The sequence below is a fragment of the Carya illinoinensis genome, chromosome 12 (genome assembly GCF_018687715.1).
Source record: "Carya illinoinensis cultivar Pawnee chromosome 12, C.illinoinensisPawnee_v1, whole genome shotgun sequence".
In the NCBI taxonomy this organism is placed as follows: Eukaryota; Viridiplantae; Streptophyta; class Magnoliopsida; order Fagales; family Juglandaceae; genus Carya; species Carya illinoinensis.
This window is the reverse complement of record NC_056763.1, coordinates 26,121,100-26,133,470: the sequence shown is the minus strand read 5'-3', so window position 1 is coordinate 26,133,470 and position 12,371 is coordinate 26,121,100. Positions and strand designations below refer to the sequence as shown.

General features: G+C 34.9%; 1 protein-coding gene across 4 annotated transcripts; it reads left to right on the top strand.

The window, feature by feature from the left end:
- The first annotated feature begins 505 nt into the window (after positions 1 to 505).
- Positions 506 to 10,153, top strand: LOC122290324 (respiratory burst oxidase homolog protein A-like). 4 transcript variants are annotated; one of them, XM_043097958.1, is made up of 15 exons: positions 506 to 1,286; positions 1,420 to 1,579; positions 1,770 to 1,818; positions 2,851 to 2,964; positions 4,157 to 4,579; positions 6,164 to 6,556; positions 6,666 to 6,761; positions 7,003 to 7,118; positions 7,579 to 7,746; positions 7,842 to 8,004; positions 8,176 to 8,373; positions 8,505 to 8,633; positions 8,816 to 8,894; positions 8,984 to 9,101; positions 9,871 to 10,153. In XM_043097958.1, exons 1-14 carry the CDS (start codon positions 650 to 652, stop codon positions 9,091 to 9,093), a joined length of 2,835 nt encoding a protein of 944 aa, XP_042953892.1. In that variant the 5' UTR covers positions 506 to 649; the 3' UTR covers positions 9,094 to 9,101; positions 9,871 to 10,153. The 4 variants fall into 4 exon arrangements, with proteins under 4 accessions (XP_042953892.1, XP_042953893.1, XP_042953891.1 ...); XM_043097959.1 differs by having other exon boundaries at positions 8,984 to 9,105; positions 9,916 to 10,153; XM_043097957.1 differs by having other exon boundaries at positions 8,984 to 9,105.
- Positions 10,154 to 12,371: the final 2,218 nt, after the last annotated feature.

Below are 12,371 nucleotides of genomic sequence, written 5' to 3'. Positions count from 1 at the left end.
ACACAGTGGTCACAGATTCGAAAGAGAATAATTTGCACTAATTAGCAGAATAAATTATTTTTAGGACATATGCATATCCATACACCACATTATTTATATTCCTGATCTGCTTGGGATCGAGTTCATCCCACCAAATTATAATTTGGATATTTTCAATACATATTTGTATTTATTTGTTATGCATTTTAAATATTATATTCTGAATAATACTAGATATAATGCAAAAAAATAATAATAATAATAATAAAAGCATTGCTAATGCAAAATTGGAGATCTTTTTTATATGTTAACATTAAAAAAAAAAAATCTATATTTTAATTTTTCTTATGCTAGTAATAATAATAAATTTCTGGATTATAGAAATTAAACTGATTTCTCATTTTCCGTCTGACGCGTACGTGTCTTTTCCGAGAGATTCCCAAGTCCCAACGCGTTTGACGACTCTCCCTTCCCTTAAAAAAATAAAAAATACACTGCGTCGCGCCAAGTCATCTCCAACCTCTCTCTCTCTCTCTCTCTCTCTCTCTCTCTCTCGTTACGACCATTAATAATCTGTTATTAATTGCTTTCACACGAGTACACGCACATATAAATATGTATGTAATATGTATTTTTGCTTTTGTTTTTGTTTTTTAAGTTTTATGGGACGATGAAGGCTAGCAATCCTACGCACGAACGCCGTTGGGCCTCTGACACCGTTCCCCAGGGAACGGTGTTGAGCACTGGATCCTCGCCGGCTGGAACTGAATACAGTTCCGCTGAAGAGTTCGTTGAAGTCACGCTCGATCTTCAGAATGATAATACAATTGTGCTTCGAAGTGTTGAGCCGGCCACGGTGATTAGTATTGATGACGGGAAAGCCGCTGCAGCTGCTTCGGCGTCGGCGCCTGCGTCGAGGTCGGCTTCGATCAAGAGGAACTCGTCGAGAAACCTTCGGCAGTTATCTCAGGAGCTGCGGGCCGAGCTGGTGAGGCGGTTTTCGTGGAGCCACAGCCACGCATCCCGTACTCCGCTAATTCCGACTTCTGCTGCGGCGGTAAATGCTTCTCAGAACAGTGCCGGAGCCGAGAGCAGCGGTTTGGCCTCTCTTTTGGCCGCTCGAGCTCTACGGAGGGAACGAGCTCAGCTCGACCGGACTAGGTCCGGCGCTCAGAAAGCGCTTCGTGGACTCCGATTCATCAGCAACAAAACCAACATCGTCGATGCATGGAGCCAAGTGGAAAGAAATTTCCATAACCTCGCCAAAAACGGTTCTCTTTACCGCTCTGATTTCGCGCAATGCATAGGTTCAGACTCATATTCTCATCCGATCTAAGCAGTCCGAAAAATACATATATTCTCTTTTTTTGGCAAGAAAAAATCACTTCCGGAATACCTGATCTTATCCATTTTTTCTTGAATATTCGATAATTTATTCAGGAATGAGAGATTCGAAGGAGTTTGCACTGGAGCTGTTCGATGCTCTGGGACGGAGACGAAGGCTCAAGGTTGACAAGATTAGCAGGGAAGAGCTTTACGAGTTCTGGTCCGAGATTACCGATCAAAGTTTCGATTCACGTCTCCAGATCTTCTTCGAAATGTGCGTACGCACGCATACTTAATTAGTTCAATCATCAGTTTAAGCTTTTGTTTATTTAATTGTTCCACTTCCTCTTTTTTTCAAAAGTTTATACCAGAGTTCCATGATCAATCAAATACGTGAATGGAAAGGACAAATTATGCTATTCACAGTAACTTACTAATTTGATATCATGTTAATTATATTGCAGGGTGGACAAGAATGATGATGGTAGAATTGGTGAAGAAGAAGTTAAAGAGGCAAGGTTTCTGTCCAAACAATTTCTCTGCACGTCACCCTATTTTTTTCCGAAATTTCAATTGAAGTTGCGGGAATATTATACCTGAATTATTTAATTATGTATGATTTTTGCCATGCCAACTACTCAAGTAGCCTAGGAATTGAAATTATGGTCAGTTTTAAAAAAACAGAATGTACGGTTGAGTCAAACGAATTTGGTAATTTCAAATTAATTATAGTCTTGCATAATTAATTAGCTTCATGCCTACCACTGATGGTGGTGTCTAATGTTCCATGAGTTTGGTAATGGCATTAGATCCTAAGGTTGAATTCCGTAACGAAAGCACTCATACTTATTGGTAACTTATTGACTTATGGATTATTGATACTTTCGTATGGCTGAGCTCAAGTTATGGGTCAAGTATAACTTGTAGAAAGTGCCGGTAGTTTTCGCCGTCTAGGCTCCTCGTGCTTTTTAGCGGGTTGGATGCTACTATTGTCATGTCCTAATAGGGAAGTCATTTCTAGTCACCCCCTCCAAACCTTTTTTGTTGAGAAAAAAAGAAAAAGAAAAAAAAAAAAGCAAAAAAGAAAAAAATAGCTTCATGCCTTGGTGTAATACTGCGAAACTCACCACAGGGGGTTATTAATTTGGGTTATAAATATATAATTTTTTCCTAAAACAAAAATCAACGTTAGGCAGGATTCGGTAACCACAAACCCATGAAATTCAAGAACCAACCACTCCAATGAGGGATTAGGTTCTTCACATTTCGTACTCTATGACGTTTCCCAATATTTTTTCTGATTTAGGCATCTTATTATCTAGTTATATGGACTTTCCAAGAGTTAGTGAACTGTAATGTCGGTTTTTTAGTGCTCGAGAATAAGGTGGAAAGTGGCGTCTCGAATTCTCTGTTTTTAAGGGAGATCAGAATTTGTTGATGCAATTATGTCATTTTCAGTGGGGTTGGTAATGGCTTCTGGGTCAATCTGTTTCCTTTTCATGGGTGTTGTTGAATTTCGACTTTTTTTTTTTCTTGGATGGTTAGATTATTATGCTAAGTGCTTCTGCGAACAAGTTATCGAGACTGAAGGAACAAGCAGAGGAATATGCTGCTATGATCATGGAGGAGTTGGACCCTGAAAGACTTGGCTATATTGAGGTAAGTTTTATATATCTCGCATCCTCACTTGTATGGTACAGTAGTACTGCTACTTTCATGAGTTTTAGGAAAAAGAAAAGTACTACAATTATATAAAGTTCGTTGTTTTGGCATGCATTTTGGAGAACTAAATACAGTAAACCCGAATCAATTTTGTTTTTTTATTGAATGTCTTCTTGTAATTTCAGGTTAGTTTCGGATTTTATATCCATAATCAACATTGACAATGATTTTTTTTTTCAAAGTTTCAATCTTGTTCTTGACTTTGACTTTTTGGTCGAAGAGCGGAACTGTATGTTGGCTACCAGTCATAATTGAGTTAGCATGAGGTCACTATTTAATACCAGAGTTGATTTTTTTTTTCAAGCACACCACTTTCCGATTGAAGTTAAAAAAAAAATAGAAACATAACTAAACATTATTACATGAGTAATGTTATATATAGTCGTAGAATTATAAACATTGTATAATCACTTTGAAAAAGAGTGGGATCCACAATTAAAAAGTTAATTTTTTTTTTTCATGTAGGTCTCATATTAATTTATTTTTTTCAAAGCGACTGCACGCCGCTTGCACAATCACAACTATAAATATCATTTTTCTTATTATATTAAAACTTCCTTATACCTACAAAAGATTGAGTAGCAGATTTTACGAAAGAAACATAACTTTATTTTACATACCTAAGCATTATTATATTGGTAAGGCCGAGGAAATAATATTGTATACATTTAATTGATATTAGAAGATAAATAATATTTATGGTCTTAGAATGTATAATATTCTTTAAAAAAAATAAAATAAATTTATGACTTATATAAAAAATATATTATTAATTTTAATCAAATACCTCATTTTTTTTTAAAATAATATACAAGACTCGACTTCATAGAAACGCAACTAACATTACATATCCTTTTTTAAGCCTCCTGACCTACTATAATTCCGATTCACACATGTATATATAAAGTAGCGTTCCCATGTGCGAGTCTGATTTTACTTGTCCAGTTTCACATTATCCCATATCATTATACCCATAGGCACGCGTGTTGTATTTTTTATCAAAGATTTTGCACTATTTAGCTGACATGTTCTAGATCATACTGTCGCCCACATGATTGAACTCGTGATGACTTTTATGCTTAATTTGTACAAGTGCTTGGTGACAATTGGTGTTGGTGATGATTCGCAGCTATGGCAATTGGAAACGCTTTTGTTACAAAAGGACACGTACCTAAACTACAGTCAAGCGCTGAGCTACACAAGCCAAGCGTTGAGCCAGAACCTACAAGGGCTGAGAAAGAAAGGCCCCATAAGAAGGTGGAGCACGAAATTGCTGTACTATTTGCAAGAGAATTGGAGGAGAATTTGGGTCTTGACATTGTGGATACTGATCATGATTGGACTGTTCACATGGAAGTTCTATGAGTACAAGAATAGAAGAGCCTTCGAAGTCATGGGTTATTGTCTTTGTACGGCTAAAGGTGCGGCTGAGACCCTTAAGTTCAACATGGCCCTCATTCTCATGCCCGTCTGTAGAAACACCATCACATGGCTCAGGTCCACCAAACTGGCTTTCTTTATTCCTTTTGACGACAACATCAATTTTCACAAGGTACAAGTCACCTAGCCGATCCTTCTTGGTCGTTTTTTATTGCTTTGTTCATACGTCAATTTCATATCTAGGACCGGCCTTCTAGAGAGACTTCATACTTAAAGTCAACACGAAGGTTGATCTCAGTCGTTATCGGACTGCACCCATTCGCACGAAATAGAATTCTAAAATAATTAATCAGCGCCTAATTAAGCAGAACATAAGTTAGTTTAAGTCGTCAGATCTGATCAACAAGTTGGTCTGGAAAAGAACAATTAAGTTGGCTGTTTGAAGACTTTCTTTTGTCCAAGAAATGGAAATAGACGCGAATTGTGCCACCAACCGAAGATGTCGAGGACTTTTTTTTTTTTTTTTTTTAATTAAGTTGGCATTTGGATAGTGAAGTAAGATGAGATGAGATGAAATGAAAGTTGAATATAATATTTTTAAAATATTATTTTTTAATATTATTATTTTAAAAATTAAAAAAATTAACTTCTTTATTATATTTTATATAAAAATTTAAAAAAATTGTAATGACTAGATAAGATGAAATATTTTCACTGTCTAAACAGACCTTAATCTTCTAGCTGAATAATATTAAAGAGATATTGTAATATTACAGGTTTAAGTGTCTAGTTCTCACTTACGTTTTTCAGAAAAAAAAAATGTTATCCGTCATGAAAAAAATGGTCTTTTTAAAAAAAAAAAATTCAAAAAAATTATCGGAACTTACAAAATCTAAACATGTACAAATAATTTTCTTTAAAAAAGTCTTCTTATTTTTTGTCCTAGACGTGGCTGCGCTATACTTTACACCAAAAAGTCCAAGGTAGTCGTTGAATAATTCAAAAGATCATCTTCTTAAAAAATGTGCATTTCTATATACACATACTGATGCAGTGCCATATCTATATAATTATTATTATTATTATTATTTACTATTATTATTTTTTATATATATGGGAGGGAGATTCGATTCTTGATTCTTTTTGCAAAAAATTAAGGTGTTGTCAATTAATCTAAAACATCTTGACCTAAACAATTAAATTTAATAGAACGATGACATATATGAATCATATTGCATCTTAGATACCTTTTTCGTCTTTCCAAGGGTTTGGCTTAGCAGTCTTCATATCAAGTAACCATTACTCACCGCAGTGGAGTACTTTAACTGCAAGGAGGAAAAAGTTGGTCCGTAGAGGTTCTGTACATTGTTTGTTAATAAGGTCTTGGACATGTTTATAAGTAATAAATAATATTCTCTTATTGAACCGATTTTATGATATAAGTAGGCGCATAAATTTCTTTATGATATCAGAGCTTGTCTCAGGACAAATAGAAACCTACACTACTTATCTTGTAATAAGGACCACAAATGTACTGGCAAGCATATAACAAATGGTTTTGAGAAATAAATCTCATATTACTTGTGGATAAAGTGTTGGACATGTTTATAAGTAATGAACAACCTTCTATTGTTGAACCGGTTTTATGAGATGAGTTAGGTCTATAAATTTCCTCACATACTTGATATCTATGAATACCTATCTACCTCTGGTTACATTCGTTTTGATTTTTGTTATTGTTAACTGCTCCTTGCAGACCATTGCTGCAGCCATTGTAATTGGTATCATTCTCCATGCCGGAGACCACCTTGCATGTGATTTTCCAAAGCTGGTAAATCTGCCGGAGGAAACCTATGCGGACACTTTTAAGCTTCATCATGACTTCGGGGTGCATAAACCCGATTACGTAGACCTGGTTAAAGGGGTAGAAGGTGTGACTGGAATTCTAATGGTGATCTTGATGGTGATTGCATTTACACTGGCAACACGATGGTTCAGGCGGAATCAAATCAAGCTGCCCAAGCCCTTCAATAGGCTCACTGGTTTCAATGCCTTCTGGTATTCACACCACCTATTTGTCATTGTCTATGTGTTGCTCATCATCCATGGTTTATACGTCTATCTTGTGCACAAGTGGTACCTTAAGACGGTATACTTTTGATATCTTTGACTAGTGATATTCATATCTATCTTCAGATGTAGCCGAACGTTGCTTTTGCTTAGAAGAGTTGGATAACATATTGAGTTCCTGCGTGCAGACTTGGATGTATCTTGCTGTTCCGGTTTTACTATATGCTGGAGAAAGGACCCTTAGGTACTTCCGGTCTGGTTCCTATAGTGTCCGCCTTCAGAAGGTGAGAAGATCAGTTTACGAATTGCCTCTGGCATTTACTTAACAGCAAACCCAAGCTGCATGTATCCGCTTGATTGAAGCATTACTGTGCAAACTGTTTGCTTTTGGAAGGCATCTGGAGCTCACCCAGCTGGAGCCAATGCCTTCCACTTGGATTGCATATATATTTTCGTGGTGTTTTTCTAGTTATTTCAAGGCTGACAGAGCTAAATATTCCACCCCTTGAATTGTCTAATTTTTAGGTTGCTATCCATCCTGGAAATGTTCTCGCATTGCAAATGTCTAAGCCACCCCAGTTCAAGTACAAGAGTGGACAGTACATGTTTGTCCAATGCCCTGTGGTTTCTCCTTTTGAGTGGTAAAGTCATTGTAGCTTTCGCTGATCACTTAACGTATATTTTGGGGAAAATCTCATATATTTACCACCACTTCCATTAGGAACTTATATTTAATGACATTCTTGTACTCAGTTTAAGTGCTGTGTGTGAGAATATATGCTGAATGCTTTAACAGTTCATTAAAATAAAAACTTTCTGGTGAGTATCTCAATCACCATGCTGCCTGCGGTGCTAAATTCCTGGCATCTTGGCAAGAAAGGAGAAGGAAAATTATAAAGTTGAGACAAAGTTAGATTTCTTTTTGAATGCCTCAGGCTTATTTTTAGACCATGATATATGAACTCTGAAGAATTGATGAATTAGAAAAACTCAAGAAGACCTCCCTTCTTGGTGTCCGACTTCTATGTTAGAAGACCTCCTCTGTATCTGACTTCTCTTGATTCTTGATGCAGTTGATATGATATGGCTTGTGTATTGCAGGCATCCATTTTCCATTACCTCTGCTCCTGGAGACGACTACCTCAGTGTTCACATTCGGCAGCTAGGTGACTGGACACAAGAGCTTAAGAGGCTATTCTCTGAATCCTGTGAGCCTCCTGGGGCTGGAAGGAGTGGAGATCTCCGGGCTGACGAAACAACCAAGAAAAGGTACATTTGGAATCTCTTTCTAATGTCTTCCCTCCTTTAGTTTGCACTTCGTAATACATACTTTAATATGCAAAATTCCTCTCTGGAGATAACAGTCTACCGAAGCTCTTAATAGATGGACCGTACGGTGCTCCAGCACAAGACTATAGCAAGTATGATGTCCTGCTACTTGTTGGTCTGGGGATTGGTGCAACACCTTTTATCAGCATTCTAAAAGATCTGCTCAACAATATTGTCAAAATGGAGGAGGAGGAGGCAGTGAGTATCTTGTTTTATTTTGCAACATCACTAGTGAAGGCATTCTCTTAATTTCAAACCTGCAAATATAGTACATACTAGTTAATCAGTCCTACATTATATAGAATCATCACAATGCCTTGGAATGATATTTTTATCTTAAAACTAACAGTTATGTTTCCTTCTGTTCAGGATTCAATCTCAGATATCAGTAGAATATCAGACCTGAATTCTGGAAGTACAGACCCTGATATGGTCAGTACAGCATGTCCAAAGAGGAAAAAAGCTCTGAAGACCACTAACGCTTACTTCTACTGGGTAACTAGGGAGCAAGGCTCGTTTGATTGGTTTAAAGGAGTCATGAATGAAGTAGCCGAGCTTGATCAAAGGGTAAAGATCAAAACTCTGAACAACCACCAATGCCTGTGCTTAAATTTGTCGTTGGTTGCATTCTTTTATTGAATATCTACCCAGATCTAGTTTGGCGACTCTTAACTTGGTCAAATATCGATTTTATTTAGGGTGTCATAGAGATGCACAACTATCTGACTAGTGTTTACGAGGAAGGAGACGCCCGATCGGCTCTCATTACCATGGTGCAAGCTCTCAACCATGCCAAGAATGGAGTCGACATTGTTTCCGGCACTAGGGTATACACTTCGATCGACTTTTACCATTTCACATGATAATCTTTATTATTCCAGACACCATCAATGCCATCTTTATACTCAGGAGTATGCTTCTATAATTTAATCACACAACCACTACAATATGGTTACATATGCATACAATCCTGCATGTGTTTACTAACATTTCTGGTCCCTAATATTAGGTGCGAACCCACTTCGCTAGGCCCAACTGGAAGAAAGTTTTCTCCAAATTATGTTCCAAGCACTGTTCTGCAAGAATTGGTTAGTGAAACCTCCAAATATATGCTGGATAGCGAATATATATAGCTTTCTTCTTATGGGGTGATTATGGTTTTGTTCGTATGGATTAGGGGTGTTCTATTGTGGGGCACCGGTTCTGGCCAAAGAACTTAACAAGCTCTGCTACGAACTCAATCAAAAAGGTCCTACCAAGTTTGATTTCCACAAGGAGCATTTCTAGAAGACCGAGTGGGTAACTCTATTATTTACACCCTCACTTCACCAATCCATCTCTAACACTCCCCTGTATTACAGAAATTTTTTCTGTACCAATCTACACGTACAGAAAGAAAAACAAGAAAAAAAAAAAAAAAAAAAAAATTGAAGCAATATACAATAGAAATATCAAAAATGATATTTGTAGTTATAAAGTATGCAAGTACCGTACACTTTTTTTGAAAAAATTGAATAAATAAAAGATCCACATGAAAAAATTAATCTTTTAATGATGAATCTCACTCTTTTTCAAAATGAGTACCCGATACTTGTATAACTAATAATTGTATATTACTCTATAATTAACAGCGAGTTATGTCTGATCAAGTGTTGATGCTGACAAAGATGTCCACATGTTTTGTTCTTAGTTTAAATTATGTAACATACTACCCACAATATGTAACATATGATCGATGTATATCGGTTGCCTCATGTTTTTATTTATAAGAAAATTGGGGCTCGGGGATTCAATTGTTCTCTATGAGAGAAGGGAATTATAAGTATCATTAGACATTAAGACAATTAACTTCATACTCTTTAATAAAATTGACTTCCCGTTTCAATAGATTGAGATTCAATTTTATTGGTTAAGATATCTTTTAAAATAAGGAATGACTCTTTTTTATTTAATTTTTAACCTATTATTATACGAAATTTTATAACTGCAATCAACTCATTTATTTTTCAAACGAATTTATATTTATTCTTAAATTATTTAATTTTGAAAAAAAATTGATTGCAGCCATGGAAATCCAATCGACTTCGATGTGCATGATTTTTTTTTCAGCAAGAGCAGTCTTCCAACGTATGGGGCTGAGGAAATCAGCAGATCAATGAATATATGGGCTGATCTACGGGATTTAAAACGGGCCGAACAGAAGGCCGAGTCTTTAGTGAGCAAGAGAGATAGAGAGAAACGCACTAACAGAGAACTTGAGAAATATATGGGCTGCTTTGTGCGAGTTTTACAAAAGGACTCTCTTGTAAATTAATTTTATAAAGAAATTGAGCTTTCTAAAATTTTAGAAACGGTAATCACTAAAAATTAAAATTATTTGTAATGATGTGGCATAATTATATTGATTTATTAAATAAATTAAAAAAATATCGTTATCTTTTTAATAAATTAATTATTGAGAAAAAAGAGAAAATAAATATTACCAGAGCCCAAATTGCAGTAGGTGATGGAAATAACATACACGACCAATTCAAAATCACAAAAATCTTTTATTTTAAGGTTACTGAACATGATCACGTCAACAGAACAAGGCAATAATAAAATAATAGCATAATTTTTTGCAGTAATCAGTTATATTTTATTATTGGAGCCAAGAGTAGGTCGTTTCAAAAAAGATACCATTGTGACTTCAAAAATATAAAAAATAAAAAGATGCCGTTGTCTGCCAAATAATGCTGATTCTTTCATCTTTAACTCATTCATTCATCTTTTATCAAGTCAATGAAGCTTGATTCTTTCATCCCACCTATATATATATGTATATATATATATATATAGTGTTGTATGAAGAGACTATGGCAAAAATAGATTGTAGTCATGTGAAATGCTTGTTCAAAGAAAACCTTGTTGTTTGAAACTTGTGGCCGGTGGAAAATTATTCCAGTTCCTTAATAATTAGTTCAAGTTTGCTGTCGGTAAAAATATATAGTAGTGTACGTATTTTGACTTTTGAATCACAATATGCAGTCATGGTCCTCAATGGCATGCGCATGGGCGTTTAGGCTACGTACGTACGTACCTCCGATTAAGCCAAGAAAAAAAATATTGTAACATTGTTTTTCTAAATTGATAATTAGATCATAACGTCAAATTACTTCAGCTCAAAGTAGTTTTTTGTGTAGTAATTTACGCAATTGCACACACATGATACATATATATAATTGCCTATATAAGAATTTTGTTATATATGGTTATTTTTGTGTACTATTTACGCACTCTACTGATATGATTAGTTAAATCAGTTATTTATATTAAAAAAATAAAATAACTAATCATATTAATGAAGTGCATAAAGAAGTACACAAAAATGATTATACATAAAATTTTTATTATTTTAAATTACCTCTTTATTTTTTATTTAAATAATAATTTCCTCGATTGTGTAAATAGATCATTATAGGTTCATGTAGTGATAGGTATTAAAAGGTGGGCAAAAAAAAAAATGAGACGATTTAAAATGGAAAACATTGATAATATTGGAGTACTGTCGAATGGCTGCCTATTGGTGAATTGGGAAAGTCTAGAATGGCTGCCTCATCATGTACATCATGATGATTTCTCGGCCAATATTGTTTGATTCCTTCAACTGCATGCATGCAATCCGACCGGCATTACCAAACTCACTAGAGCTTTTTCCTCAGACAATATATATTATTTCAACTAACCTCGTTTGAACGCTACGCGTGAAAGTTATTTAATTTCAAGCATCAATCGATCTCATCGATCTAGCTAAGTATAATTACCTTTTACTTAACTCATGTACTGAAACCCCAACACTCTTTCTATTAAGGGCGCGCATAGAATAAAAGCTAATAACGTGTTCATCATCAATCTCCTCATATTAATTGTTAGCTTAAGGCCGGCCTGATTAGGAATATAATTGTTCTTAGATATTTTTATATCAATTTACTATAATTCACAAATAATTTACTTTAATATACAAACATATCATGCTATTCATTTACTATTATTCACAAATGATCTGAAATACTTAGCATCTAAACGGGATGCTAAGATCAAGTATCTTTCTAGAGGCCGGGATATATGCTTTTAACTTGATATTAATTACACAAAACTTGAAATATGCTTTGAACCGTTTATGCATAAATGTTTTTTTTCTTATTTTCTTTTAATTATTTTTTATATAGTTTTAAATATTTTAAAAAATAATAAAAAAGTAAGAATTTATTAATATTCACTTCTTTAACTATCAAGTAAAATTAAAAAAAAAATTATAATAAAAAATAAAAAACTCAATTGATCATTTTTATCGATCAATTTTATCGGTTCAATTAGCATTTTTCTAATGTTGAACGCGCTTCCTTGCAGCCACGACAAGACTCAGAGGCCGGCAAACATGGTACTACAGATACTTGATAGAAGCTTCTGTTGTCACTTGCCAATATCATCATTATACTAAGACTACCGATCAAAGTGATCTCTCAAACACGTTTTACATTATTAAGTTTAAAAAAAATTCCAAACCTGTCTTCATGCACCTAGCT

What these genes read in the sequence shown, in the direction of transcription:
- LOC122290324 (XM_043097958.1), top strand. Translation starts at nt 650, where the DNA reads ATGAAGGCTAGCAATCCTACGCACGAACGCCGTTGGGCCTCTGACACC. An exon ending in CTCCAGATCTTCTTCGAAAT is followed by an intron (nt 1,580 to 1,769) that starts GTGCGTACGCAC and finishes ATTATATTGCAG; the next exon opens with GGTGGACAAGAATGATGATG. An exon ending in AAAGACTTGGCTATATTGAG is followed by an intron (nt 2,965 to 4,156) that starts GTAAGTTTTATA and finishes GATGATTCGCAG; the next exon opens with CTATGGCAATTGGAAACGCT.